The 27,835-nt window shown below is 39.4% G+C and overlaps 1 protein-coding gene across 1 annotated transcript in view; it reads right to left on the minus strand.

Annotated features, from left to right (window-relative positions):
* Positions 1-27,835, minus strand: part of LOC118814759 (peripheral-type benzodiazepine receptor-associated protein 1) — a 172,954-nt gene that overhangs the window by 64,339 nt on the left and 80,780 nt on the right. Inside the window, exons 4-8 of the mRNA XM_036580515.1 lie at positions 21,872-21,979; positions 18,249-18,377; positions 13,581-13,757; positions 12,026-12,178; positions 1,059-1,223 (exon numbers count right to left, since the gene is read on the minus strand). Coding sequence (XP_036436408.1) covers positions 1,059-1,223; positions 12,026-12,178; positions 13,581-13,757; positions 18,249-18,377; positions 21,872-21,979 — 732 coding nt within the window. The remainder of the gene's footprint in view (positions 1-1,058; positions 1,224-12,025; positions 12,179-13,580; positions 13,758-18,248; positions 18,378-21,871; positions 21,980-27,835) is intronic.

Below are 27,835 nucleotides of genomic sequence, written 5' to 3' on the forward strand. Positions count from 1 at the left end.
AGCAACCACCTGGGATACCAAAGCAACCTTCTAGAAAAAGAAGACAAAAAAACAGACAAAAAAAAGAAGTTTTAAAAAGCTCTGAAAACAGGAAACATGTTTTTGAAGAAAAATGCCTGGCTATTTCTTCAAGACACACCACTAAAGCTACTTGCTGTATATTTTTTGTTTATAGAAGACCTGAAATAACACCAAGGCATTAGTAGCTCACTCTGAGAAGCAAACAGGGACTGTAAAATCTCTTCAGATGATTGAGAGGCACAATGAAAGGCAAGCGGGTGGGCAAATAATGAGAATAATTCTCTGTAAAGTGGTCTATCGCTTTAATTTTCATATTGACCCCTGACACGGGCACTCGGAGGAATTACAAAGCTTAGCACCCTTTAATTACACTAAATGCAGCTTACACAGAGGACCAACAAAAGGCAAAAATCAGATTATTGGCTAACAGTGGCAGCGGAAAGACCATCAGGGCTGACCGGGGCTGGAGTGTGGACGCCGGATGGACATAGGAGCTAATTGCTCACAGCGGTTAGATTAGCGCTTGGCCTCTGTGTCAGTGTTTCGCAGCAGGAACAGTACTGATGATTAAAAAGCGTTAGAGAGCCACCTGCAATGCAGGACAGCATGTGGCTGCGAGTGTAGCTAGAGGCAGAACGAGCAATGCCATAGGCTGGAAACAGGGTTATTACTTTGAGTTTCAGTTAATTTTCAGCTACTTTTAAGAGTTTATTAATAATTTTAGGGTTTCTTTTAATTCTAAAATTGAAGAGTTTGAGTTTAGTAGCTGATTATGCTACACTAACCTTTTCCAATGGTATATAATTTTTTTTGCCCTAATTTTGTCACCCTAATCATGGGAGGTACCATAGCAATGACCTAGCACCCTCCTAGCAACCACCTGGGATACCATAGCAACCTTCTAGAATATCATAGTAACTAAATTAGGACGGTCCAGCAGTGGTTTGGTCTCCCAATTACAAAGTTTTTGTTGAAGTATCTTGCATGACAAAAACTAAAGGTCTTCATTAAACTACTGCTCTATAAATTTCTCCCACCAGAAACTGAAGGTGCTCCTCTTGTGTCGGCTCTTCCTGGTGGCTGTTGTGAGCGCTTTGATCTGGCGTCACTTGTGTTCTAGACTCCTCCTCCTCCTCTCCAGGAGTCTTCTCCCCTTTAACAGGGGCCTCATCTAATACTGGGCATGGGGTTTCAGACACAACCTGATAGGAGAAAAATCACAGGATTTCCAGTCAAAACTGCTTTAAGTACAAATTATTCATTTTTAAACAAAAATGTCCACCCTTTGCCTTCATTACAATTTCCATCAGCAGGAATATTTTTCCACAATTCCAAAAAGTTGGTTGAATTTTCTCATTTTCCAGATCCTAGTAATCCCCAACACATTAAATGATGCTGAGGTCTGGACTCTGGGGTGGTCAGTCCATTGTTCTGAGAACACCAGCAGTTTCTTTGTTTGATTGTCTTCTAACAGTGGCAGGATGAACAGAAACAGAAGCAAAAGCGAAGCTTAATTTATCTCAAAAATGAAAGTTTTAAATGCTGTTTAGCTAATGTTTATAATTTAATAGTCTACCAGGGTTTGCACGGTTGTTGGAAACTGGACTTCAACGACATGATGAGTGGTCCCACTTTTGCACAGGTCTGTAAATGTAACATTTCATGTACTTTTGTGGTAAAATTCAACTTAAGGAATAAAGAATGGCATTTTCTGTGTATCTATCAGACATCTATGGCGACTACTTTAAAACTGGGCCACAGACATTTGGTTTTAGGCCATCTAGTCCCTGAAGACACTAGGAGAACCGCACTAGCAGTAGGCACTGAACAGATGACGCTGGTGTTCTCTCTGAGAGTTAAAAAGTCAAGCCTTCACAGCTAATTTTAGCGGCTACACCTACTTATACCCTCAGTGGAACTGTGCCACTGTGGCCAAGGCCATGACCTGGTAACAGGATAAAACGGCCAGCACGTGTTAGCCGTTAGCACTGTTAGCATAATTAGTAGTTGCTGAAGTCACATTACCATTAGGAGTCCACACTTTCACTTGCTTGCACACAAGAAAGTCTTATACTGTTAGAAAGAAACGCTAAATTAAGGAGATGAGCAAAGCTACGATCATTTAGCATCTTGTTTGAGAGAACTAGCTGCCACCAGGGAAGTAGCGCTTGAGACAAATAAGTGTTTCCGGGTCGAGAGAAGCCGTTTACCCTGTCAGTCAATTAGCATGAAGGACATTTGTACAACATGCTTCATGACTGGATATGTGCATAAATCTAAAATTAAATTAGAAAAAAATAAGCAAATAATCCTTCATATGCTAACCAAACAGAAACTCTGAGCTAATTCCACCTTTTATTCAGTAAAAGAAGAAAGATGTACTTTTAAAAAGCCAGGTTAACTCATGGTGAATGATTATAACACTACAGTCTTCATCTCCTCAACTGCTATCCTGCTTAGTTAGCAACACTGTCAATAGGTGCTATATTCAAAGATGTCTGTGTGGGTTCATAATTTAGCTACTTGCCACACAATGCTAACCATGCTAGTGAACTGCACAAAAGCAGTTCAATGTGGAATTCTCTTCTAAAGCAGCGTTACAGCACGTGCACATCCCCCGTTAGCCATAGTAAACTCATTTTACCACGATGTATCAGCATGTGGAAACATGTGCTACCATGTTTTTTATCACTATATAAAAGATGCACAAGGCTTCCTTTCTTGTTGGACGCACTGTGCAAGCTCATCCAGAAAGTGTTCAAATTGGTAAGCTCTTAATATATGTTTTTTTTTCTTTAAAGCACATTTGAAGTGTTGTTTTTTTTTGTTCAAATTGGCACGTTTTGATAGAAAGTAAATAAAAATCAGTTTTTTTTTGGCTTTGTCATGTTCTTTTTAAATGAGTGCAACAATACCATTCAGAAATCGTGCTATTAATTGAAAAACAGTACATCAACCAGCAGAAATTGTCAGCCTGAAAGGGTTAAAAGGAACTCAGAGGGCTAAGAGATCTCAAGGGTTAAGGATATGCTGATTAAAGACTGTCAGTGTTGAGGCACGTGTGTTTCTCGGCTCTGTTCGCTTGTGATCCTAGTGTGACCTCACCCTACCAGCTTCAGTAATCACTGTAACTGAGTATCTCAGAGGTTAAAGGGGAATTCCACCATTTTTTTTAGCATAGAAAAATTTTATAATGTAAATAAAGTCATTCAGAGTGATTAGAGGTGAAATACTCCCTTCTAGCCAAACTCAGAGAGTGAGAATGGTTCACAATTGTGGGGATAGGAACCAGACGTGCCTCTCATCTCATCACCACTAGTGAAAAAAAGAAATGATCAGTTTGAATGACTTTGTTTACATCTCAACCACTGAATTCCCTTTTAGAACAGATGCACACATGGGACAGTACAGCAGACAAAGATACCTATGCTTGTCAGATGGCATATGATAACATGAGGCAGAAAATGAGCATCTGAACAGCACAAAAAACTACAATCAGTACATAAGTAATCACTTAGGGCCCCCAAGCCACCAAGGGGTCCCAAGTATACTTTGAAAGTGTATCTTTTGATATGTAGTTTTAAAAAGCGCATGGAGGTTTCCTTAGTTTTTCGCAATCAATATCAATTTAGTATTTATTCTTTTGCTATTTTTGCTTACAAAAGAATATGACTGGGGAGGCAGGACTGTGTCAAGGTGACCCCCAAGCTGGATGTCACTTACAGTGGCCCTGATTTAATCACTTTTCACACACCTTTACTTACAAAACCCATACACTAATGTTCTTTGTCTACTGTAATGCCATTACACTGACATGCAACTGACGTTCTCTGCACAAAAGAACTTCTGCTAAAGTCATAATGCATAAGCTTTGGTAACAGCTTCCTGTAGACGTGTCACTTTATTTGCAATGTTTATACATGATGCTTCACTGAGCAGTCATTTGTGACTAAAAGTATGGCACTTACCTTACTAAAACAGCACCTCTTGGTGCAGGTAAGTCTCTATATGTTACATAAGCAGTAGCTCATGTTGGCCTGTGCTCCCATGCTCTGCTATATCCACATCCACAGTACATGCATATACAAAAACTGAATCCTGTATAGGCATCCATGGCTAAAAGTTTTGGACATCGAGCCAATACCCTGATAGTTAAAGCTATGCCACTTTTAGGCCTCATGTGTAACTAAAGCTGTAAAGCATTACTGTTTTAGCTAAGACTTGAGCAACTTAACGTTCTAGCACTACCTGGATGATCTAGACATAAACACTGCATGCTGCTAAAGCTAAGCTCAAGGAACAGGAGGCTTACAGCTAAAACCACTGCACATCTGATTCTTTAACTGCTACCTAGAGCTAATGCGTCTGGTCTAATACAAAAGTAAGGCTACAACATTATGCTAAATCTGTAGCTAGTGCAGCACTAAGGCCGGCAGAATCAGATGCAGTAGGCCCTGTTTGCCATAAGCACATTGCAGTAATCCCTGTGGACTACTGAAACGGGTAACTGGATCACTTCTTTTAAAAGCATCTTAATGGATTGGGCCAGCCGCTGCGTTTCTTTCTTTTTTTTTTTTTTAAATACATATCGATGCATTGACATTGAGAGCCACACGTCTCTCTCGCGCGCAATCTAAATTCCCCACATCTGGCCAAGCCCGAAATCTCTGACAGTTACATAGCAGAGATTTTGACAGTCATTATTCAAGCTAGGCCTTGACTGACTCTTTGCTTGCTGGTTAACTTTCCTCTGGAAATGTGTCAAGCTAGACAAATGAGGAAATTTCAAGTTCATGCACTCTAAAAAAAAATTTGTTTGAAGGTATATAACCTGCAGGGAAATCCACTTAGAAAGGAGGAGCTGGCTGCACAGTAATCATACACAGCCACACGTCCATTAATGCACAGGACAGAGGAGGACAGGGAAGTGTCATAATCTGCACTAGCCGAACAGATGCACACGCAGACAATCCTCATCTGCATGGAGCGTTTTGCGGGTTACATCACTGGACAGACAAAACTAGCTAACAGAATGCTAGCTGCGGACAGTAAGCTAGCTCAAACTACATGCAAGTTATTACAGACTTGCATGCCGCATTCAAGCCGCTGGCACTGACAGTATCACAGACACAAGCACACCCACACCTACCCCTTTCCTGGGAGCTGAGGGGAAGTGAGGCGTCCCCCAAGGCCCTGCGTGTCAAAGCTGAGAGAGCTGCTCAAGTCTTTGGTTTGGTCAGGGTTGGAGTGTTACCTACCATCTAAAACCCTCTCACCGCTACCACGGCAACAGCCAGGGGATTACTGGACCATACCATTCTGTGGGCAGAGGGGATTAAAGTACACACAACATGGCGCCTTTCTGTGCGAGCATGACCGTGTGTGTGTGACAAATGACCAGATTACCAGTGCTGTCGTTCTTGTGCAGGCTTTAGAGCAACAGTAGGGAAATATCAGAGTGAAACTTAAAGTTGTCAGCAAAACTGGATGCTTTTCTTTTTTTTAATTGAAAAACACTCCTGACAGGATTCGTATTTATGGGAGCTAAAGAACATTAAGACAAGCTGTGTGTACTGCTATAATGAATCTGTGCATATTTTCAGTGCCCCCAAAAGTATTTGGACACTTTAACCAATGCAAAGCTTTAATGAAGTTCGTTAGGTTACCTGATAAAATGTTTTAAATGTTTAGCCTTGATGGCACTTCAATATGTGCCTGAATGCAATGTTCAATGTACTAAGGCTGCAGCTTATCACTGCATGTAGCACCGCCCACTAACTGCTCACTCATGATGCGCAGGGTAAAGAGGCAGTGTCAACAAGTTCCAGACAAAACAAAAAATGAAAGTCATTGTTAGTAAATGAAGGGCTTTCCCACCAAAATATTCCACAGGGGTGTTATTCTATTCCGTCTGGAATTTTTTTTATTTTTTTGTAAAACGTTAACACGGATGGCACATGCATATCAGGGCTGCATCACGGCACAATTTGCTCTGGGTCCTGTAAAGCAGAGGTTCTCAACCTCTTCCACCTCAAGGCCCACCTGTTTATCACTAGAAAACTTGAAGGCCCACAAGAAAACAAAACACAAAATTTTTGGTTATGGATTTCAGCATTTATGGAAAATTTTCAACACAGTGATATGTGGGGGTCTACTCTTGCAATATGTGATGTGTATCAGTGAACATGAAATATCAGCAGAATATTGGTGCAAGTGGGCGGTTGAAAGGTCAGGTGTTTCTAGAGGCAAAGGGCAAAAAAACTGACAAGCTGCCTTTGCGCACTTTTATAATGGGGCTTGTATTATTCTTTCACTTATGTTTATGACAAAGTGCCATCTCAGGCCCACTACAGACCACTGGCTCCCTTCAGTACAGGTCGAAGGTCTACCAACGGTACGTCGTGGCCCACTTGTGGTCCTCGGCCCAGTGGTTGAGAAACCCTGCTGTAAAGCACAGACCTGGAAACGTCAAAGTCTGGGGCTGTTTTTCTTACAATGGTGTCGGTGGACTTCAGTGCTTATTCATAGGAATCATGAACTCAGAATTGCACAAAGACATTCTGGACCTAAACCTGCAGAAGTCTGCAAAGAAACTGCCCAAATGATGATCTGAAACACACCAAATGCACGATACTTTTCGACTTGACATTTTGTTTCCTGATACAATTAACTTAATAGTACGGCACAAATGGTCAAGTACTTCTCGCTGTAAATATTAATTCTGACTTACTGTAGGAAGACAATAAAGCCAAAAAATGAAGAAAGAAATAAAAAAAAAATCTGCTAGTGTGAATTATCTGAGATTTTAAAGAACATAAGACAAACAAAAGCTATGAAAACCACTGTTTACACTCGATTACTCGGAACAAAACAATGATTAAAATTTAGCTTGATTGATCAACAGTGTTCAGCATTTTGCATCCATATTTTAAACTTCCTCTGATATATTTTAATGAAGTATTTTAAAATGTTCTTAGTTTATCTACATCCAACGAAACTTTAACTGCAACAACATGCTGACCATGTAAATTGTCCTGTGGGCAGCGTCCTGTGACCACTGAGGAAGGACATGAAAATGACTGCACTCCTGTGTCTAATCCACTCATACCAGGACAACACACATGTACATGCCACTACCAAGTTAGTGTCACTGCAGTGCTGAAGTTAACATCACGTCATGTGGTGCAAGACATAAGTCTCACTCACTGTGTGGGGAGGGATTTGAACCTTTAGCTCAGGGCAGTTTTGACAGCCCTCTGTCAGCTGTGCACGGCTGCAGTCCTAACAGTTCAGAGAGGTCGGACAGAGTGGGCAGTAGGTCATTTAATGAGGGCTGAATTCTGTCCCACTTTGCTGTCGCTGACCCTAAATAGAGAGGGATGCAGAGCGATTTTCATTCCCAGACTAAGTCGGCACTTTCTCAAAACCATATTTTGCGCATATTTCCTTTATCAACAAGCCATATTTTTCATATTATCCAAAATTCTTTTAAGATACAATATATGGCCAAAAGTTTGTAGACACCTGCTCATTCAAAGCCTCTTTGCTGAAGTAGCAGCCTGTACTCTTCTGGGAAGGCTTTGACTAGATGTTGGAATATTGCTGTGAGGATCTGATTGCATTCAGCCACTAGAGCATTAGTGAGGTCAGGTACTGATGTTGCATGATTAGTTCTGGATCACTTCAACTCATCCCAAAGGCAATGGATGGAGCTCCACCACTCTAGAGAATGCTAGGCTTTGTGCCCTGATGCTTGGCACTGAGTATGGCAATCTTAGGCTCATGTGCAGCTGTTCCAGAGCATCCCGTTTTATTGGTCAATGCTTTTCTATGGAGATTGTATAGCTGTGTGTGTATTTAAACTCCTGTCTCAGCAGAGTGTGCACCCTAATGCAGCTAAGTTCACTAAAAAGAAGGGGTGTCCACAAACCTTTGAACATATAGTGCTTTTTTCTGTTTTGTCTATCAATCTTAAAGAGATGGAAAGCCCGCTACATAGCGTAGGCGACAATTTTCAAACCAGCGTTACGAACATGCTTCTACCAGTCATGTGGTGAAAGTACATGTGTCACTCACTCTCTTGATCTCTCTCTCTCTTTGGCTTAAGTTCATGGCTGGAAGTCAGCTCATTAGGCAGTGTGGCAGATGATGGTGTAGTCCATTATGTAAGAGCAGCAAACCGCATTTATGTCAGTGTAAACAGACACTAAGCCCTGCAAAACCCCCCACTGGACCAAAACCCCATATTAACAACACACACACTCCTCCACAAGCATATCTGCCCTAAGCACCAAGGATGACCCAAGCCCTCAGCTTTGCTCAATGCTGCAACGTATGGTGCATGACCCTGAGGTTTACAGCAAAAGTGCGGAGTAATGATCGCATTATGACTGCTGCACGCTGCGAAAGCTGCAGAAAAACTGCCTGCAACTCCCGAACAGCATTACTGTATCACTAAAGTGTTAAGACGCTGAAGGTTACAGCAAAACTGCCACATAATGATCATGTTATGCCCTCCGACTCTCACCGTTTGACAGTTAATAGTTGCTGTGTAATGATCACTGTGCAACAGTCTTTGACATTTACAGTCAGAGCAAAACCGCTGATTAATGATCACATCCTGACCGTGCTGGAACTGAGCAGTGGGGATGGCTGAAATTTTCTACCAGGGCTGCCACGATTACTCTGCTAAACTTCATTACTTAATTAAAAAACATTAATAACAAATAAAGAGAAAATTAAATCGCATCTTTTCAATGAGCTATCAATGGCTAGCTGCTAATAAAGCATATTTTAAGCTCTCCCACTTGCTATTGCTAACAGTAAGAAACAGCCTGATGGACACACACATTTATATGCATTTTCTGCCACATGGCTTTATATATGCAACACTGTGCAAAAGTCTTAGGCTCCTAAGCAGATTATTTAAAACCATTTTTCTTAAAAAATTATATGTTTATGCTTGTAAAAGTATCATATATCATTAGAACAGATGCAAATAAACATAAATACAGTAGTTGCTATCTTGTGAGCTAGTTTGAAGAACAAAGTTTGGTTCCAGGTTTCTCTTGGACGTCCCCAGCCAGCACATGGATTGGTTAAATTCCATCAAGCGCACTTGATTTACCATAATAAAGCATTTACTAGCCCACTGGTGACCAACCATTTACTAACCCACTGGTGACCAACACTGCTCCTGGAGATCTACAGACTTCAGCTTCAGCCCTAATCAACTACTACTGATCCATCAAATTATTGCCTTCAGAAGTTCTTGATTAGCTGAATGAGATGTGTTAGATTTGCATTGGAGGTCAAATCTGCAGGGTGTAGATCTTCAGGAGGATGATTGATGACCACTAGATTAGCCAAACCAGGCACTGGATAAGAACTGCAAATAATACAGGGCTGCCACAAGGAGAGGTTTGGACATGGTTAAAAGAAAACATTAACATAAGTAAAATCACCCACATTGAATTACTTGTATTTTTTGTAATATTAGTAAACATTGCCCAAAGAATTAGCTTTTAAAATCTTTCTCTGGTGCCTAAAACCTTTGCACAGCACTGTATGCATCTTTTAATAAAAAAACTTTTTAAACTTGTTTATCTTTCATTTTAGAATCTTTTAAAGAATATGGTTTGCTACATTTCAGCTAAGTTTTTTTTGTATTGTTTGGCTTTATTTAAAACCCTCATTACTCAGTTACTAATATAATCAATAGCAATGGCCCTAATTGAAACAATAAACATACTGATATAAATTTTCCCTCCTAAATTTCTGGAATGCACCAGCCTCTTTCTGTTCCTCTATGGGATTTTCCCTATTTGTCAAGCTTTACCAGATCTGTAGCTTTCTTTTTAAAACTGGGTGGGACTTTTTAGGTAGGGGACCTGGGTAATTTCTTAAGAAAACTGTACTTAGTAAATGCTTACTGCACGTTATTCCCTTTATGTTTCTATGTTGAAGAATTCATGGCAACTAGTCTATGTATGGTTTGTTTCTGTTCTGTTTTTTTCAAATTGTTCATTCATTGTGTAAAAACTACTCAAAACTTAAATTATCATCAAATTAAATAATGGATAACTTGATTACCTACATTCCAGTAGTTAAATAAGGAGAGGAAAAAATAAGGACACATTGGTGCAAGAGGAATGTATTACCAAAATCATATAAAAAGGTTTTAATAACATTCAAGGTTCCAGCTTTATCATTTTTCACAGCCACCTCAGTCAAACCTTAGACATCCAAGCTTTGCAGGCTGGGCCTCCAGAGGATTTAGCAGTGACTTTCCCCCATAACTACTGTAAGCACTATCCTCCTTTAGGATGGCTTAACATGGTGACACAAATATAGCTGCTTCAAACTTCTGTGAAACTAAATTTCACTTGTGCTGAATAATGCAAAGCATCCTGCAACTTAAAACTGAAACTCAGACACAATATCGCAACCGCTTCAGCTCTGTGAAACACGTTTCATGAAGCAGACGATCAAAATGCAGATAGCATTGGTAAGTGAGCCAGCTAAGGTTATCATATTTCCGCATGCTTTCTAATAGATGGTGGAATGGAAATAAACTCTGCTGTTTTAATCAATTTAATCAAATAAAATATTCTGCTATGCAATACTGTAAACAGACCAAAGGGAACACCGTGGTGAAATGCTGGAACTGCTAGTGAACAATGATGAGTGAAATGGGAGGGGTGAGAACCTCCCACTGTAAAAGCTGTCTGTGCTGAGATAAAATCATCTACAAATATCTGTGTGTATATGTACATTTGTACACTTACGGTTGTGTAAATCATACACATTTTCATTGAAATATATTCCATCAAAGCTACCTCACAAACAGGTGCAAATTGCATTTTATGACTGCCCTGAAAATTACAGTGCATAGAACAGCTGCTACTGGTAGTTTATTCTGCCTTTTTAGCTTGCTGTATCATTATCTACACAGCAAGGTTATTTGTTTTCTTTTTCTGACATAAAAATGAAAAGGTTTTGAATGTAGACTAAATAACATACAGCATATTTTTTAATATAGCCAGAACGATACAATACATGAAAAATACTAGCTACTAATCTTACTTACTATAGAATAAGCAAAAGTGTTGCATGCGAATTTGATTATTTTTGAATTGCTTTGTGTAACTGTCAAGTTGCATGCAACTCTCAACTAGTTGCATGAAAGTTTCACGGTGTAAAGCTAGCCTTAGAGATCATGGGGGGGTTGTGACATTTATCTTTGACAAAGACCCCAACACACCATTCAAGTGTTACTGTAAGTTAGGAGATTAGCAGAGGCCACTTGATACAAAATTAGATGTATTTCTTGCTCTTAATTTAAAGCCTAATGTTTTTCAATGCATTTGGGCCTACGTTTATAATCAGCACATTTACCAACTATGTGGTATAGTGAGAGTTAGACTAGCTTTAAAAAACTGCTTTAAAAAAAACTATGAAACTTTCATGCAACTAGTTGCATGCTGTAAGGTGCATGCAACTTAGTTACACAAATCAATTTAAAAACAAAAACAAGTAGCATACAACAAATTTGGACTGCTCCACTATTGCAACAAAGTAGTGCTTTTTTGACCTTTTCAATGAAACTTGCTCCACGAAGACGCATGCAACTGTTGCAGCTCAAATGCAATGTAGATTTCAAGCAACTAAAGTTGTGTAAAAGTTTCAGTTTGTTAAGCCAGCCTTTAACTGGTATAGATTATTTACATTATATGAAAGTTTATCTCTAAATGGTTCTTCATACTCATGAAAATAATTTACAAAAATGCTTCTTTAAAGAACCAGTTACTGAAAGGTTCTCCAGGTAACCCAAAATTTTTTCTATGAGAAAAAATATCTCTTTTAAGAACAATTTTCTGGCACCTTTACTTTTAACAGTGCAGGGCCAATAAGCCTGTAGGCTGATGTAAAGCTTTACTGCCAGTGTAAAGCTGCCCTGTGAGGAGCCACATGAGGGTGCTGTGGAGTGAGATAGTGCTCTAACCTGTTCCTCTTTCTCCTCTTTCTCCACTCCTGCAGGACTGGCCTGCTCTCGAGATGAGCTGACTGAAAGCTGCCTCTGCAGACGCAGCACCTCCTTCTGAGACTCCTTCAACAGACGCTCAAACTCTCCAGCTGCTGCTGGGCCAGGATAGCCCTATATAGAAAGAGAGAGAGAGAGAGTGTGTGTGTGTGTGTGTGTGTGTGTGTGAGAGAGAGAGAGAGAGAGAGAGTATTAAGGAGCTGCACTTATTCTTATTTCTATGTTTTATGTGTATGTACGCATGTGCATTACCACACACAGTGGAATAGACACATAAGAAACTGAAGAATGGCTTTGGCCTCCACAAGTGATCCCTGAATCATATCAGGGTGGATGGTGTTCATTATATAAAACATAAATCTCAGTGTAAGTGTTCTATCAGTGCCAGGACTAGACTGAGTTTTAGTATGTGTTGCTCTGGAAATCGTCCAGTTTAATCAGCGAGTGCGCTGTTGCAGGACAAGGTGATAACCTTTGCTGCCATCTAGTGGTCAAATCTCTCTCTTTCACATACAGCCACATCGTTAGTCTCCTGTTCTCAGTTGCTAAAGAAAGCGATGAGTCATGCAGTCTGGGCAGAGTAAAACTCAAGGACATTCCTGCAAAGCAGCCAGTATAGAGGTTTGCACTGTGACTGACACTGTGGATACAGAATAGATCAAAAGATGCACAGACACACACAGGCACACTCGCACACACATATACACACACAAACACACACACACACACACACACATAATATACATACATACATACATACATACATACATACACATACACACATAAATATTTTGTTGGCACAAAACCTCGTGTCTGCTGATAACTTTACAGGAGAAGCAAAAAACATACTTTATTTTTAATGTAAGTCAATGGAACCAGAATTTTTTCTACGTCATTTTGGGCCATTTGTTTATGTCCATTCATCATGAATTTTATAAACATTGTAAAGGGCAACATGCATTTTCAAATTATGTCAAAAAGTGAAAAACGACAAAAATAGAGACACAAGGTTTTGTCCTGCAGCAGCGAAATATACTATATGTGATATATATGTGCGATATATATGTACATACATGTGTGTGTATATATGTAGAAATAGATAGATACATTCAAACATGTATGTACAAAAAAATATAAATAGTAATCTTTTGTAATATGCCAAATAACCACAAATTCAAAACAAGTCTCTGCTGCCTTTATTCATATCTTCATTAGCACACTAAATATTGATCTGATTGAATACTGAATGTGTGCAGTGCCAATAATGTCCAGCAGGGGGCAATCAAAGACAAAGTCAAAACACATCCAGGCCACAGAATGGAGACCAATTAGTCAGGCATGACAGCAGATGTCTACAGCCAATTAATCATTTTACCACTTTGCCAATTAATCATTTTATTAATCATATCAAAATAAGTAATTAAAACTATTTGTGGGACCAAGTGACAATAAGCAGCGTGAAGATCTGAAATCAGGGCTCTGTGTGTGTGTGCGAGTGTGTGTGTGTGTGTTGTACCTTCCCCTGTCCTATCCTGGCCTCTAGTTTTCGGCACTCCTGCTGCAGCGCGGCTATTTCTTTGTCTTTAGACAGGAGTGTGTCTGCGTGCTGCGCCAGGTCTCGCGCACGCTGCCTCGCAAACGCCCGCTTATACTGCTCTACTGCACCTGGCTTTACGGGAAGAGGAGCGTTCACCTGCAGAGAGAGACAGAGTGAGAGAGAGAGAGAGAGAGAGAGAGAGAGAGAGAGTGAGAGAGAGAGAGAGAGAGAGAGAGAGAGAGAGAGAGAGAAGCAGCAGAGAGAATGAAACGAGAGAGGGACCAAAAGAGATAATAGAGGCCGAGAGAAAGTGAACAGAGAGTGAGAAAGAGACAGAGAGAATGAAAAGAGAGTGAAAGCAAAAGAGAGAATGTAAAAAGAAAGAGAGAGAGAGAGAGAGAGAGAGAGAGAGAGAGAGAGAGAGAGAGAGAGAGTGGGAAAGTGAAAAGAGCAAGTAAGAGAAAGAGAGGAAGACAGCAAGAAAGAGAGAAAAAGAAAGAGAGAAAGCAAGAGAGACAAAGATTAAAAGAAAGACAGATGAGAGAAAGAGAGACAGGGAAAAAGAAAAAAGACAAAGAAAGAAAGAAAGAAAGAAAGAAAGAAAGAGAGAAAGGAGAGAAATAGAGACAAAGAGAGGGAGAGAAAAAAAAAGAAAGATAATGGGAGAGAGGGGGAGGGGGAGAAAGAGAGGGAGATAGGGAGAGAGAAAGAGAAAAAAGAAAGATAAAGGGAGAGGGGGAGGGGGAGGAAGAGAGGGAGATAGGGAGAGAGATAAAGGGAGAGAGGGGGGGAGAAAGAGAGGGAGAGAGAGAAAGCAACAAAAAGATAGATGGGAGAGGGAAGAGGGGGAGAAAGAGTGAGAGGGAGAGAGAGAAAGAGAAAAAAGAAAGATAAGAGAGGGGGAGGAGAGACAGAAAGACAGGGAATGAGAGAGAGAAGGAAAGAGCGAGAGACAGAGAGAGAGAGAGAGAGAGAGAGAGAGAGAGAGAAAGAGAAACAGAGGGAGAGAAGAGAAACAGTTGTTGTGAACTGCTGTAAACCTGCTCAGTGTATTTCGCTGCTGTAAGTGGTTTAATAAACACTCGTAACTGTCCTGTAAAAGCTTCTGCTGCTCTGCCTGTGCTGATGAGATGTTTTACTAGTATTAAAACAAGTCCGTGTCAGAGATGGACATCTTGAGCCATTTTCTAGCCAAATACCCGGACACTTAAAAAGACAAAATCTTACTCAAACATTAAACATGAACGGTTGGACGTGCATGGAATTAATTTCATTATTTGATCATAATCTTATGAAAAAGTGCTGGGCTTCCTTTACTTTGTTATGAGGCAAATTAGGCACATGACAAAAAAGATAAATAATCTTCATCATCAAAAAATGATAAAGCTGATGAAGTTGATCAAGTGCTTCATCTCCTCCTTTGCACAGAGTGACAACACTGAGCCTTACAGAACAAGATACAGTCGGTAAAACAGTGGCTTGCGGTTGCGGTTGGTTGGTTTGCATGTCAGTCAAACAGACTCTTCCTATTAAAGTGGGCAGTTCTCATCTACACTGAGTGATGAAATCCACCAGACTGCCTTGCAATACTGCCATGGCCTGAATTGTAACTCCAAGCTTTATTGGTTTTTTCCGGGCCCAGGCAATGCAAAATCAACATGTGAATTCTGAGCAGTATTTTGCTTGTCAGCTGGCCGGGTATGTAATCAGTACTCATGCCCATCCCAATTCTGTGCGTCTGCACTACGGCAGAAAGAGCAGCGATCAAATGAAATTAGTGCTTCTTCAACCATTAACCCCTGTGCATGTGTGTGTGTTGCTGGCCTGGCCAGGGGGCTGTAGCTCACACGGGACTGTGAAGAGTAACAGGTGCTGTACAGTAACAGCCAGCCAATCGCCACGGCCACCAGAGAGCAGACAGGTGGCCATGCAGGTGGCCCTGTGGAATATAGTTACACCACCCCACACATACTGGGTTTTATACAGTGTCATATGTCCCATGTGTATTATACATATCTAAGTATTTAAATGTAATACTAATATGCTCCATTTCTATTATACACAAGTCCCCATATGTAATACTAAGGTCCCATATATAATGTATATGTAAGTATATATTTGTAATATGTAGCATATATAATACACATATAAGGACTTGTATGTAACAATGTCCTATAAGACTTAATGTACAAAACATGGTAACTCCAAAATGGTAACTTTACAGGAGAAAGAAAAAAAACAACTTTACTTTTAATGTAAGTCAATGGAACCAGACTTTTTTCCAAGACATTTTGGGCTGCTTCTTCTTGGTCTATTCATCATGAAATTTACATACAATGTAAAGGACAACAGGCATTTTCAAATTATGTCAAAAACTAAAAGCATCAAAAATGGAGATACGAGGTTTTGTTCTAACAACAGCGATATGTAAGTATCTATATGTAATATACCCTCTATATATGTGTGTGCATGTGTGTGTGTGTGTGTGTTTGTGTGTAAATTTCAGCTGATGAGTAATTGTATAAATAATCAAGATAAATGTCTGTTTTGTTTATTTTAGGCAACTAATAAAGTGTAGGTTTAAAGCAGCTAAACCGGCGTATTATCTATCTTCATCAGCTCTTATTATTGATCTTACTTTGCAGCTAAAAAGAGATGATACATTGCACTGTACTACGGGTAACAAGTGTCTACAGTTACACAGTCAACCAAAGCTTACATTTTTCTCCTGACACTGTGAAAATGTGAGTGAAAAACACTTGTTCTGCAAGCACAGAACAGCATTAGCTATACTATCTATCAAATTAAAAAACAAACTAAAAGCGTTATAGCACAAAGTTTAAAAGATATAACCTTAAGCTAGAAGAAGAAAAGTCAGAAGAAAGAAGTCATTTCTTTCATTTATATTTATTTGGGTCAAGCCAACTATTGAAAACACACCTGGCTCATATTTTATATGTGTATATATATATAATATGTCCCATATGTATTATGTATATGTAACTGACATGTATCATATATAAGTAACTAACTATATGTAATATCTCCCATACGTATTGCATATAAGTACCTACTTGTAATATTATGTCTCATACATATTTCATTTATACTTCATGTACATGAAAGTTCTTCTGCTTCATGAACACACACACCTTGGAATGTAGATCTCTTTCCATCTTCTCTCTTTCTCATCTCTATCTTTCCATCTCTCACTCATCCACTTCTCTGCAGTGAGTGTAAGTGGTGGTACATTTCACTTTCTCATCTTATCTCTCTCACACCGCCCCCCACCCCCTCCCACACACACACACACACTCATCAGAAATGTCTTACCCACTTCAAATCTATACTGAACGCCCTGCGGCTAGTTTTACACAATATTATATAACCAGGTTTGTTGTGTGAAATCAAAGGCTGTGTGAAACGAGAGCTGACGTTGAAACACAGCAGACCCTCAGCCTCTAAATGGCCGAGTAGACTAGCCGCTGCTCACTCTCTGAGATTTCATTTATGTCCCTGTAACTACCAATGATTACTCAATCTGCTGTGAGCAGCAGAGGACTCTAATTAATAAACAAAAGGAGCCATTCAGAGGAGCTCCAGTGTAGTTCATTAGGGAACGGCAGGGTCAGCTTCACTGGCAGCATTACTGCTGGACACAGTGTTGCAACTCTGAGAACAAACAAAAATAAGGGCCAAAGAGGGGCGGAGGGATTGATTGGTGCTGTTGTGCAAGTGAAGTCTGCGTGACATGTTGTGTGTTTAAAAGGTCTAATATTCTGAAAAGCAGGGAAATGAATGGGCTGTACCTTGTAAACAATTTGAGAGCTTCAAAACGAGGTAAACAACCACACAGAATTCCAGGGTCAATGCGATAACTGACACTGAACACCTTATAGTGTATGATACCACTAGGAATAACCAATAATATTAATATAAATACTAATTTTACAATTTCACATTGCTTTATATAGATATTTCACATTATTTACGACTTTCTTATCGAAAGCTGTTTAGAAAAGTAACTGAGAATCTTGCACAAGGACTTTTACTGAGGTCTCCTCTTGACCAAGGACTTTTATTGTGGTGTTCTTTTTTGGTATAGCAGTGATGTGACAAATATGGCAGAGAATAGACTTTCCGTCAATATATATTACGCACCCCTAATCAAAACAGTAAAATGAAGGAAATCTACACAGTTACTTTAAAACACCTCATGGTTGTGACATCATAACCATGGATAAATTCGCATATGTAACAAACTTGTGTCAGCCTTTAAGGCAAGTTAAAGAGGAAATAACAACACAAAATAACAAAGACATCAAAAGCATGGCTGAATCATGGTCCATCAAATGCTTACCATTATATAGCTATTGAAGAGTTTTTGCCAGCTTCTCAACAGGTTTGGTTACAACCTTAGTCCAGCACACCCAGCTCTCATATTCAGCTCCTCCTGAGTTTACTTAGCTGGATTAGGTGCATTAGATTAGGTTTGGGTCTTAAGTCTGCAGATGCAGTGGTTGGAGATACCTGCTGTAGCACCTCAAATGGAACCCCAGCTGATTGTGGATATGGGTTTTAAATGAGGGATATCAGCTTTGCTCATAAGGAGTGATGTTTAAAAAGCTTTGTGTGTGGGATGTGTACCACTTTAAGGTTGGCCTCCTGCAGCTTTCGCGCCCTCTCCTCCAGGCGCTTAGCAATGACAGCCAGCTCTGTGTTCTTCCTCCTCAGCCTCTTCACCTTCTCTTCTGTCTCAGGACAACTGCTTTTCCGCTAAGAAAGGGAAAGCGAGATAGATAAGATACTAAAAGATGAGGAGACAGAAACAGATATGGCACATATGCAGCACTGGGCAAACATCAGAGACCACCCTTCATTTATTTAATTTATTTCAAGACAAATCGGCCATTAAATACAAGTTGTAAATATTTTAGCAGATACAACCCCAATTCCAAAAAAGTTCGGACGCTGTGTAAAATGTAAATAAATGTAAATAAAAACAGAATGCAGTGATTTGGAAATCTCATAGACCCATATTTTATCCACAATATAACATAGAACACATATCAGATGTTGAAAATGAGACATTTTACCATTTCATAAAAAACATTAACTTGTTTAGAACTTGATGGCAGCAACGCATCTCAAAAAAGTTGGGACAGGGCCATGTCTACCATTGTGTTGCTTCCCCTCTTCTTTTAACAACAGCCTGTAAACATCTGGGAAGTGAGGAGACTAATTGCTGGAGTTTTGAGAGAGGAATGTTGTCCCATTCTTGTCTGATGTAGGATTCTAGCCGCTCAACAGTCCTGGGTCCTCTTTGCCAGATTTTTTGTTTCATGATGCACCATTGTTTTCTATTGGTGAAGGGTCTGGACTGCTGAAGTCATGCTGTTGTGATGGATGCAGTGTGTTGTTTTGCATTGTCTTGCTGAAATATGCAAGGCCTTCCCTGGAAGAGACGCTTCTGGATGGGAGCATATGTTGTTTTAAAACCTCTATATTGATAGTGTCTTTCCAGACGTGTAAGCTGCCCGCACCATTGGCACTAACTCCATTCCATCAGAGATGCAGGCTTCTGAACTGTGTGCTGATAACAAGCTGGATGGTCCCTCTCCTCTTGAGTCCACAGGACATGGCGTCCGTGGTTTCCAAAAAGAATTTCAAATTTTGATTTATCTGACCACAGAACAGTTCTCCATTTTGCCTCAGTCCATTTTAAATGAGCTTGGGCCCAGAGAAGACGGCAGCATTTCTGAATCGTGTTGATATATGGTTTCTTCTTTGCATGATACAGCTTTAACTTACATTTGTGTATTGTATGGCGAACTGTGTTCACAGACAATGATTTCTGGAAGTGTTCCTAAACCCATGCAGTGATTTCCAGTACAGAATCATGCCAGTTTTTAATGCAGTGCCGCCTGAAGGCCCAAAGATCACGATCAAGATCAAGATCAAGATCAAGATCATCCAATACTGACCATCGGCCTTGTCTCTTGTGTACAGGGATTTCTCCAGATTCACTGAATCTTTTGATGATATTATGTACTGTAGATGATGGGATATCCAAAGTCTTTGCAATTTTACGTTGAAGAACATTTTTCTGAATTGGTTCCACAATTTTTAGACGCAGTTTTTCACAGATTGGTGAACCACTGTCCATTTTTGCTTCTGAGAGACTCTGCCTCTCTAAAATGCTCTTTTTATACCCAGTCATGTGAGTTAGCTGCAAATTGCTCCTTCAGCTTTTTTTTATAGGTACCACTTACTTTTCAAGCCTTTTGTTGCCCCTCTCCCAACTTTTTTGAGATGCATTGCTGTCATCAAGTTCTACATGAGTTAATGTTTTTCATGAAATGGTAAAATGTCTCACTTTCAACATCTGATATGTGTTCTATGTTCTATTGCGAATAAAATATGGGTCTATGAGATTTGCAAATCATTGCACTTCTAGGACTGAACTTTGGCGATGTCGAAATATATCTCTGCAGATTTCTTTGAAAAACTGAAAGCAAGCCTCCCAAAAAGAATGGAAACTGTAATAAACGCAAAGTGTGCACACAAATACTAAAATATTTACATTATATTCAGTTATTGAGGCTTCTTTGTGATTTTATCTTAAAAATATGTTTTCTGATGTGAACTCTGGTGCTTATCTCCGTCTGGTCTGGTTCTGTATCTTCGCACACCAAGCATAGGCTAAAGAAAACGGCACAAAGGGCAGAGAAAACTATTGGCTACCGGCTCTTCACTCTTGAAGATCTTAACTCATTTAGGACAAGGGAGAGGGCAGGGAAAATCATGGCTGACCCTTCACACCCTAGTCACTCTCTCTTCCAGTGGTTTAAATCACAGCGGAGTCGAAGAGTGAGAGCCCTAAAGGACCAAATGCCACAGCTTCTTTCACCAGGCCATCATCCTCATAAACAAGGACACTTCTCACACCCCCCTGCTTTAAACAGCTGTCCATGCATTTCATTACACACACTAATGCACATAACCACTGTATATACCATACCATAAGCCTTTTGAGTAAGAACCTTTCCACTTTCCTCCACTGTAGTAAGCACACCTACGCACTTTAACTTATTGCAATATACATATTTAATAAATATATTTGTATTACACTTTACATTACACCGACTGACCACTTCATTAAGTATACCTCCTTGTATCTACACTCATTGTCTATTTCATCAGCTCCACTTACCATATAGGTGGACTTTAAAGTTCTACAATTACAGACTGTAGTCCATCTGTTTCTCTGCATACTTTCACCCTGTTCTTCAATGGTCGGGACCCACAGGACCACCAACCAAAAATCTCCAGCGAACAGCGTCCTGTGAGCAGCATCTTGTGACCACTGATGAAGGACTAGTGACTAACACAAACCGTGCAGCAACAGATGAGCTACTGTCTCTGACTTTATATCTACAAGGTGGATCAATGAGGTAGAAGTGTCTAATAGAGTGGACAGTGAGTGGACACTGTGTTTAAAAACTCCAGCAGCACTGCTGTGTCTGATCCACTCGTACCAGTGCAACACACACTAACACACCATCACCACGTCAGTGTTACTGCAGTGCTGCTCTGTTGGGGCCCTATGGGGACTCCTGAGCATTGAAGAACAGGGTGAAAGGGGTCTAACAAAGTATGCATAAAACAGATGGACTACAGTCTGTAATTGTAAAACTATAAGGTATCTACCATCTACATGGTAAGTGAACCTGAGAAAATGGACAATGAGTGTAGAAACAAGGAGGTGCACTTGAACTGGCCAGTCAGTGTACTTGATTATACAGCCATTATATTACTCAGATTGTTTGTGTACTGTCTATTTCATGTTTATATATACACTATATCTTTTTATATATTTAGTTTATTGTACCTTATTTAATGTTGACACCTGCATCAAGAGAACTGCTACGTCCATCTGATACTTGGCGATTAAATATTCTGATCCTGGAAAATGAACAACTTGTACTTTCTTGACTGAAAATTAAATAAAGGGTGGTCCCTGACTTTCACACAGAACTGTAAAGGCCCAAACTGCATATAAACAAGAAGAGCTGCCCCCTTCAAGTCAACCACTCAAGTAATGCAACTTACATCTTCCTTTTATCACTATACTGTTTCTATTCTATTTCTTTTCTATTTCTATTCTGTATATAACTTACAGGAGGAATCATCCCCTTTCCCCTTGTAACAGCATTACAACAGAATCCTTTAAACTGGTCTAAAATCAGCAGAGCACACGAGTTCTTTACCAGCAGGCTGTTCTCCTCTCTGAGTGTGGAGCACGTCTTCTCCAGCTCCTCCAGCGCCCTCAGCAACTCCGAGTTCTGCCGCACCAGGAAGCCGTAATCCGTGCCATTCTGCATGAGACAGAAAAGAGCTTTTTACTCATCAGTGCATAGATTCACATTTGGTAAGAAACTGTTTCAGTGGCATTACGGCATCTGTAAAAAGTATATTAAAACAGAATCAATTCTGAATTACTCTGGATTTTGATGTATTAGTCCCATCTGTGTGACTCTCTCTCTCTCACACACAGCATTTTTTCCCTCTGCTGTCAGCTACCAGTGTGTGGGTCTCTCGCTGCTAACTAAAAGAACACCTCCTCTGAGGGGTGACAGCTTAAATAGAGGCTTTTATTGGAACAGCTAAATCAGCCCAGTGCAAACAGAACAGCATATTATACTGCCACATCCCATCACAACACAGACAGGAAGAAAAAAGGCGAGAGACATAGAGAGAGAGGGAAAGAGAGGCAGAATAAATATGAAATAAAAGGAATCTCAGGCGCCTGCTGAGTAAGTGAAAATTCACGTTTCTTTTCCTACTGAATGTCACTCACTACATACAATGTAATCCCATACAAGGCCTCAGCTTTTGCCTTCAAAAGTGTGTCACTGAACATGAGCTGCTCAGGACAGAGAGGACCATTTGAGAGAAGCTCTCATTCATTTGCATTCAGTTCAGGCAATCTTCACTCCAAGAATAAAGGCACACCTAAGCAGTTTTATTCTGCCATATGACCCTGTCCTCTTCTACAGAGACTGGACTTTCTGTCATTTTATCCACAGGCTTGACCGTCACTTTATAAAATATAGAAGTAAGCCGCGACTAAAAAGACAGTGCTGTAATGTTTGAAATACTCCCTGGGTCTGCTGTACAATAATAAATAATGCTAATAATAATAATCACAATAATAATAATAACACACATACATACATGCATACATACATATATGTTTAATATAATTCATAAAAAATAATTTTTATAAAAAATCATTTTTATAAACTTTTCATTTATCATGGAAATATTTATTTCTTTATTTTTTCTTGATTATTTGATTTAATAATAACAATAATAATAATAATAATAATAATAATAATAATAATAACAATAATAACAATGAATGTCCCTTTTTTTAAATTAATAATTTGTAGGAGCTAAAATTCATCATGTGGTGAAAGTGTACCTGATGGTTGTGATGTTTTATGAATTACTGTTTTTTAACTTTTTATTTAACTAAACTTTAAGATAACCCCTAAAGATTATAAGATGCGATTTTCAGTATTATTAACTTTTATTTACTTTTATTATTTGCATGCTGGTGACTGGGGTTCAAATCCCTGCATTGCTAGCAATATTAGCATTTTTGGCTGTCTTTGGTAAAACTTAACACTATGTTTTTTAACCTGAAACATGATTACACTGAGTTTACATACACTTAATAATCCGATCATTATCAGATTTCAGCAGTTATCTGATCATTCAAGTGGTAAATGGCATACTCGGATTTCTTCAATCGGATTAAGGCCTAGAAATCTGATGAAGGAATCAGACAAAGAAAGCTGGATTTTAGTTCTGTAATCAGGTTTTCAGTGCATGTAAACCCTCACTCTGATTTCTTTCGTCCTTCTCAGTCTATGCATGAGCGAAACCACAGCACTGTCCTGGAAATAGCTAGCAGCAGTTAACACAGCACCCCCGAGATGACAACAAAACTCTTTTGAAGTGATGCTGAAACCAACTACATACTTGACAAAATAAAGAATTTAAATGTTCTTCATCTTCTAGATGATGTATTGTCATATTTTCTGATTAAGTGACTCAATGTTTAAAAAAAAGCTGAGGCATCATGATGAGTCACGTCTTATTCCGGGAGTTATTCCGTGAATCTGATTATTGCTGGAGTTTTCCGACTATGTGATTACCCAAGTACATATAAACGTACAAAAAAACAGACAAAATCTGATTTTCTGCAGTTATAAGATTATTAAGTGCATGTAACAGTCTTTCTTGCAGTGATTGCAATATATAGTAAATTCATTTTTAATGAATGAAGTTCAGTCCATGTTAATGCACGCATAGCACAAGACCCTCCTTCTCCCACTTTGATTTAATGCACCTAACATGCCTAGTTTTGACCACTGCTGGTGCTTTTGAAAGAGACGGCTGTACTGACGAGAGAGTTTTTAGTAAAAGTACATTACTGTGAACACATTTTTCCAATTTTCTAGTATTGAAATTGTTATGCTCTTAATTACGGTTATAAATTAAATCACACTGCTCAGTTTAGATGACAGAAATACAAGACCCTCCAGTCGACACAACAGATAACAGATCCCTTGCCAAACTAACTCAAACCCCCAACGTTGATATCACTGACAGTCTATGTTATCAATCCAACAGCCTCCACTTCTGTCGGCCCCTCGTTGGCCCCCCTGCCTGGTGCCGCTGTGCTCTGCTTGTTATCTCCAGTGTTAGCCAGCTGGACTGGGCTGGAGGTGGCAGCTTTGATTTCACCACATCACTGACACTTCAGTGTCCAGATTCATGGTGTGTGCATGTGATTACTGACCAGAGCCAGCTGGACCTGGGGGATACCCGTGCCCTCCATATCCAACCGAGAAACAGAATGGAGAATGAGCTTGCCTCCTCTCATATACTGTTCATTAGAGTGGAGCACTCTGGGGGTTTTAGAGGACATACTCAATGCTAATATAAATCACTGACCTCACAACGATTCCATTCAGTCATGATTCTCCAGAAAACGACTCAATGAATCATGAAGTTTTAAGATGACAAGTTTGATTAGGTTATTTTGGTACAATTAAAATAAATGGAAAAAAATGCAAAATGAACGTGAATGGAGGAAATTTAGTAGTGAAACATAGAAAACAAAAACAATATGCAATACATTTTGATTTTTATAAATAGAGCATTTCATTTTGGTCAAAAAATGACTGAATTATAATCGATCATTACATTTCAAAATCAATACAGCAGAGCTGCCAATAAATCAGTGCAACATGAGGCATCAATGTATTTTAACCGCCACCTGAGCATACATCAACAAGGGAGTAGAGATGGCATATCAGTTTCAATGGGTATCGTTATCAGGCTGATATCAGCAGAAAATGCAAGACTGGAAATTAGAGGGGAAACACTCGATTTACACACTGCAATCACAACCACAAAAAATCCATACACAACACATTCAACTGCTCACAAGCAGAAAACATCATTTTGTTTACTGTAACCATTTACCTAGTTGTCTTAAGTAAATACAGTGTATCATTAGCAGTCTCAATAATTTGGGAATTTACTGGCAATAGTCAACTTTACCACACAAAATCATACTTTTCTCTGTCAGTTCACATGTTTAAATGTCCAGAGTGGTACATTTAAAGTAAGAAGATACACGGTGGCTTGATTTGGGCCATAAAGAATATAAATAAGCTCTTCTTCAAGTCATACTTCAGTCATAAAATCACGAACGTGCCAGCCGTCCACACTCAACCTAAATACAGCAATTAGCTTACTTTGTTTGCTATTGTTTCACAGTCTCTCTAGAAACTTCTTATATATATGATGGTTAGGGGTGGACAATACGACGATATTATACTGATATTGTGATAATGTCACAACATGCTTTTCTGAGCATGTCGTGGCTATCATCAATACTTAAAGAACAATGACCAACTACATGGTTTATTAAAAAGAGAGCATACTAGCGATGCTAGTCAGCGCAGGTGTCTGTTAGCTGACGTAACAGATCTGGCGGTCGGCGCTTTCCTCCGAGAGCGTTCGGCTGTCCAATGACGCTGTGTGAGCTGCAGTTTGAAAAGATGCAGTGATGCTTTACAGGTCTCGGAGGAAGCCTGTGCTAGCCTTCACCCTCCTAGTGCTGGTTGTATTGTGTGATTGTGGGAGTCCTAACAAGTGGGTGGAATTGGACATGACTAAACTAGGGAGAAAACTGGGGAAAAAATCCCCCCCAAAAAAGAGCATAATTAGGCCTGTTCCATTTGATTTAGTGCACTGCAGTTTGCAGAACACTAAAAAAATCACTGTAGTTGTGAGTTTTGTTTTTATTATTGTTGTTATTGTTATATGATACATATTGTGTATCATAAAAACCTTGGAGTATCGTGATATAATTTTTTTTTTGCCATATCGCCCACCTCTAATGGTAGTGCAGACTAGAGTGCTTGCTCTGATAGTGAATGATGTCTCACAGTAACTGAGCCTTTAACCCTTTCAGACACAAATTATGTTCCAGGGCACCCTGCTGATGATAATGCTTCATTCTTATGCTAAATGCAGCCATAAATGATGATATAATAAATGTTAACTAATGTTTTTAATTACTATTTACTAGCTATTTCGGGGTCCATTACAATGCACGCTGGTTCTGAAGAGCAGCAACATTCCAGCATTAACATATAATAATTTCAAGAGTTACTGCAAGAAAACCTGAACACAGTTTGATTTTGCAGAGATTTGTTTTGCATTTGAAGAATTCAGTTTATTACAAGGAATGAAGTGATGCTTTAAAACACTGCGTAACTATTGATGCACATATTGTCAAAGATACTGTTCACATAAAGGGATGTATAGACTGTAGGTGTGTTTGAATGCATTGAGTCTGAGTGTTTAACGTGTGTGCGCATTCACAATGTACTAAGCGTGTATTCAGTGCATTGATATCCAATTCCAAAGAAAAATGTAATGTAAACAAAGCAGTTAAATATTCTGGATGGTTAGCTTCATTTTGGGACAGCTGACAATATCTTTCAGGGCGGATCTGTGACGGTTCTGAAAATTTACTCTGAAGCCCTGATTAGGTATTATTACAGCAGTATAGTAAAGCCAGAATCTTTAATAACTTAAGAGCATGTGGTCCATAAAAAACTGACTGATTCTGATGGCACTAAAATCACCAAGATACTCTGATAATAATGACATTACCCGATCTCCGCATGTACAACTAATTCCATTCAATGGTACTAAATACTACATCAGTACATTGTACATCGTACTTAACTTATCTTTTTACATCTCTGCTGTGGAATAAGCTGTAGTACCTCACTCATCTGGAACAACCTAGAGGAGAAAACCCCCCGACTGCATGTGGAATTACACATTCGCATCTAATCAAGCCGACGTCCTTGAGTATCTGCCTGCCAAGCTTCGTCTATGTGTTTGGTTCATGAGTCATTAGAACCACCTGCATTCTCGTCTTTCAGTCTAACGACCAGCTTGAGACTGAGCCCACAGCTGTGCAGCCCGTTAAGTCTCCAGCCAAGGACGCGCATCAAAAGACCTGGCCTTCCAGCAGCCAAGCAGGCCAGCCTGCAGCCCGCCAGGCACCACGCCAGCCGAGCAGCATCAGCAGACACAACATGTGGACCTGCATCATTACTGCTGTGCAATCAAACTCCGACAGGATTCGCGTTCCATGATGATTAGTATGATTACAGTCTAATGTAGCTGCATGAATAAAAAGTATGTTTAAGTATTACTTACTGTTGAAATATAAGGTTAGAAGTATTTACAAATTAAGAAAAACATAAACTAAATGATACCAAAAAACAGAAGGAAAAAACAAACACTATTTAAAGGTTAAAGAAACATTCAAATCAATTCAGATGCCAATTCAATATTTACTGCCACACAAACAGCATACAATAAACCATAACATGAACAACAGCAAACAAAAAAGCAAAGAACAGAAGGCAGCAGACATACAATGAGAAACTATGTGTCTGTTATTGTGATACTGACCTTTTCAATACTTAAAGGGGAATTCCACCTATTTTTCTAGTTTCATGAATAATTAAGTGGGTGAGATGTAAACAAGGTAGTTCAGAGTGGTTTGGTGTGAAATGCTTGAGAAACTTACAGAGTCAGATTTGTTCACAATGGTGATGATAGGA

The sequence above is a fragment of the Colossoma macropomum genome, unplaced genomic scaffold, assembly GCF_904425465.1.
Source record: "Colossoma macropomum unplaced genomic scaffold, Colossoma_macropomum, whole genome shotgun sequence".
NCBI lineage: Eukaryota > Metazoa > Chordata > Actinopteri > Characiformes > Serrasalmidae > Colossoma > Colossoma macropomum.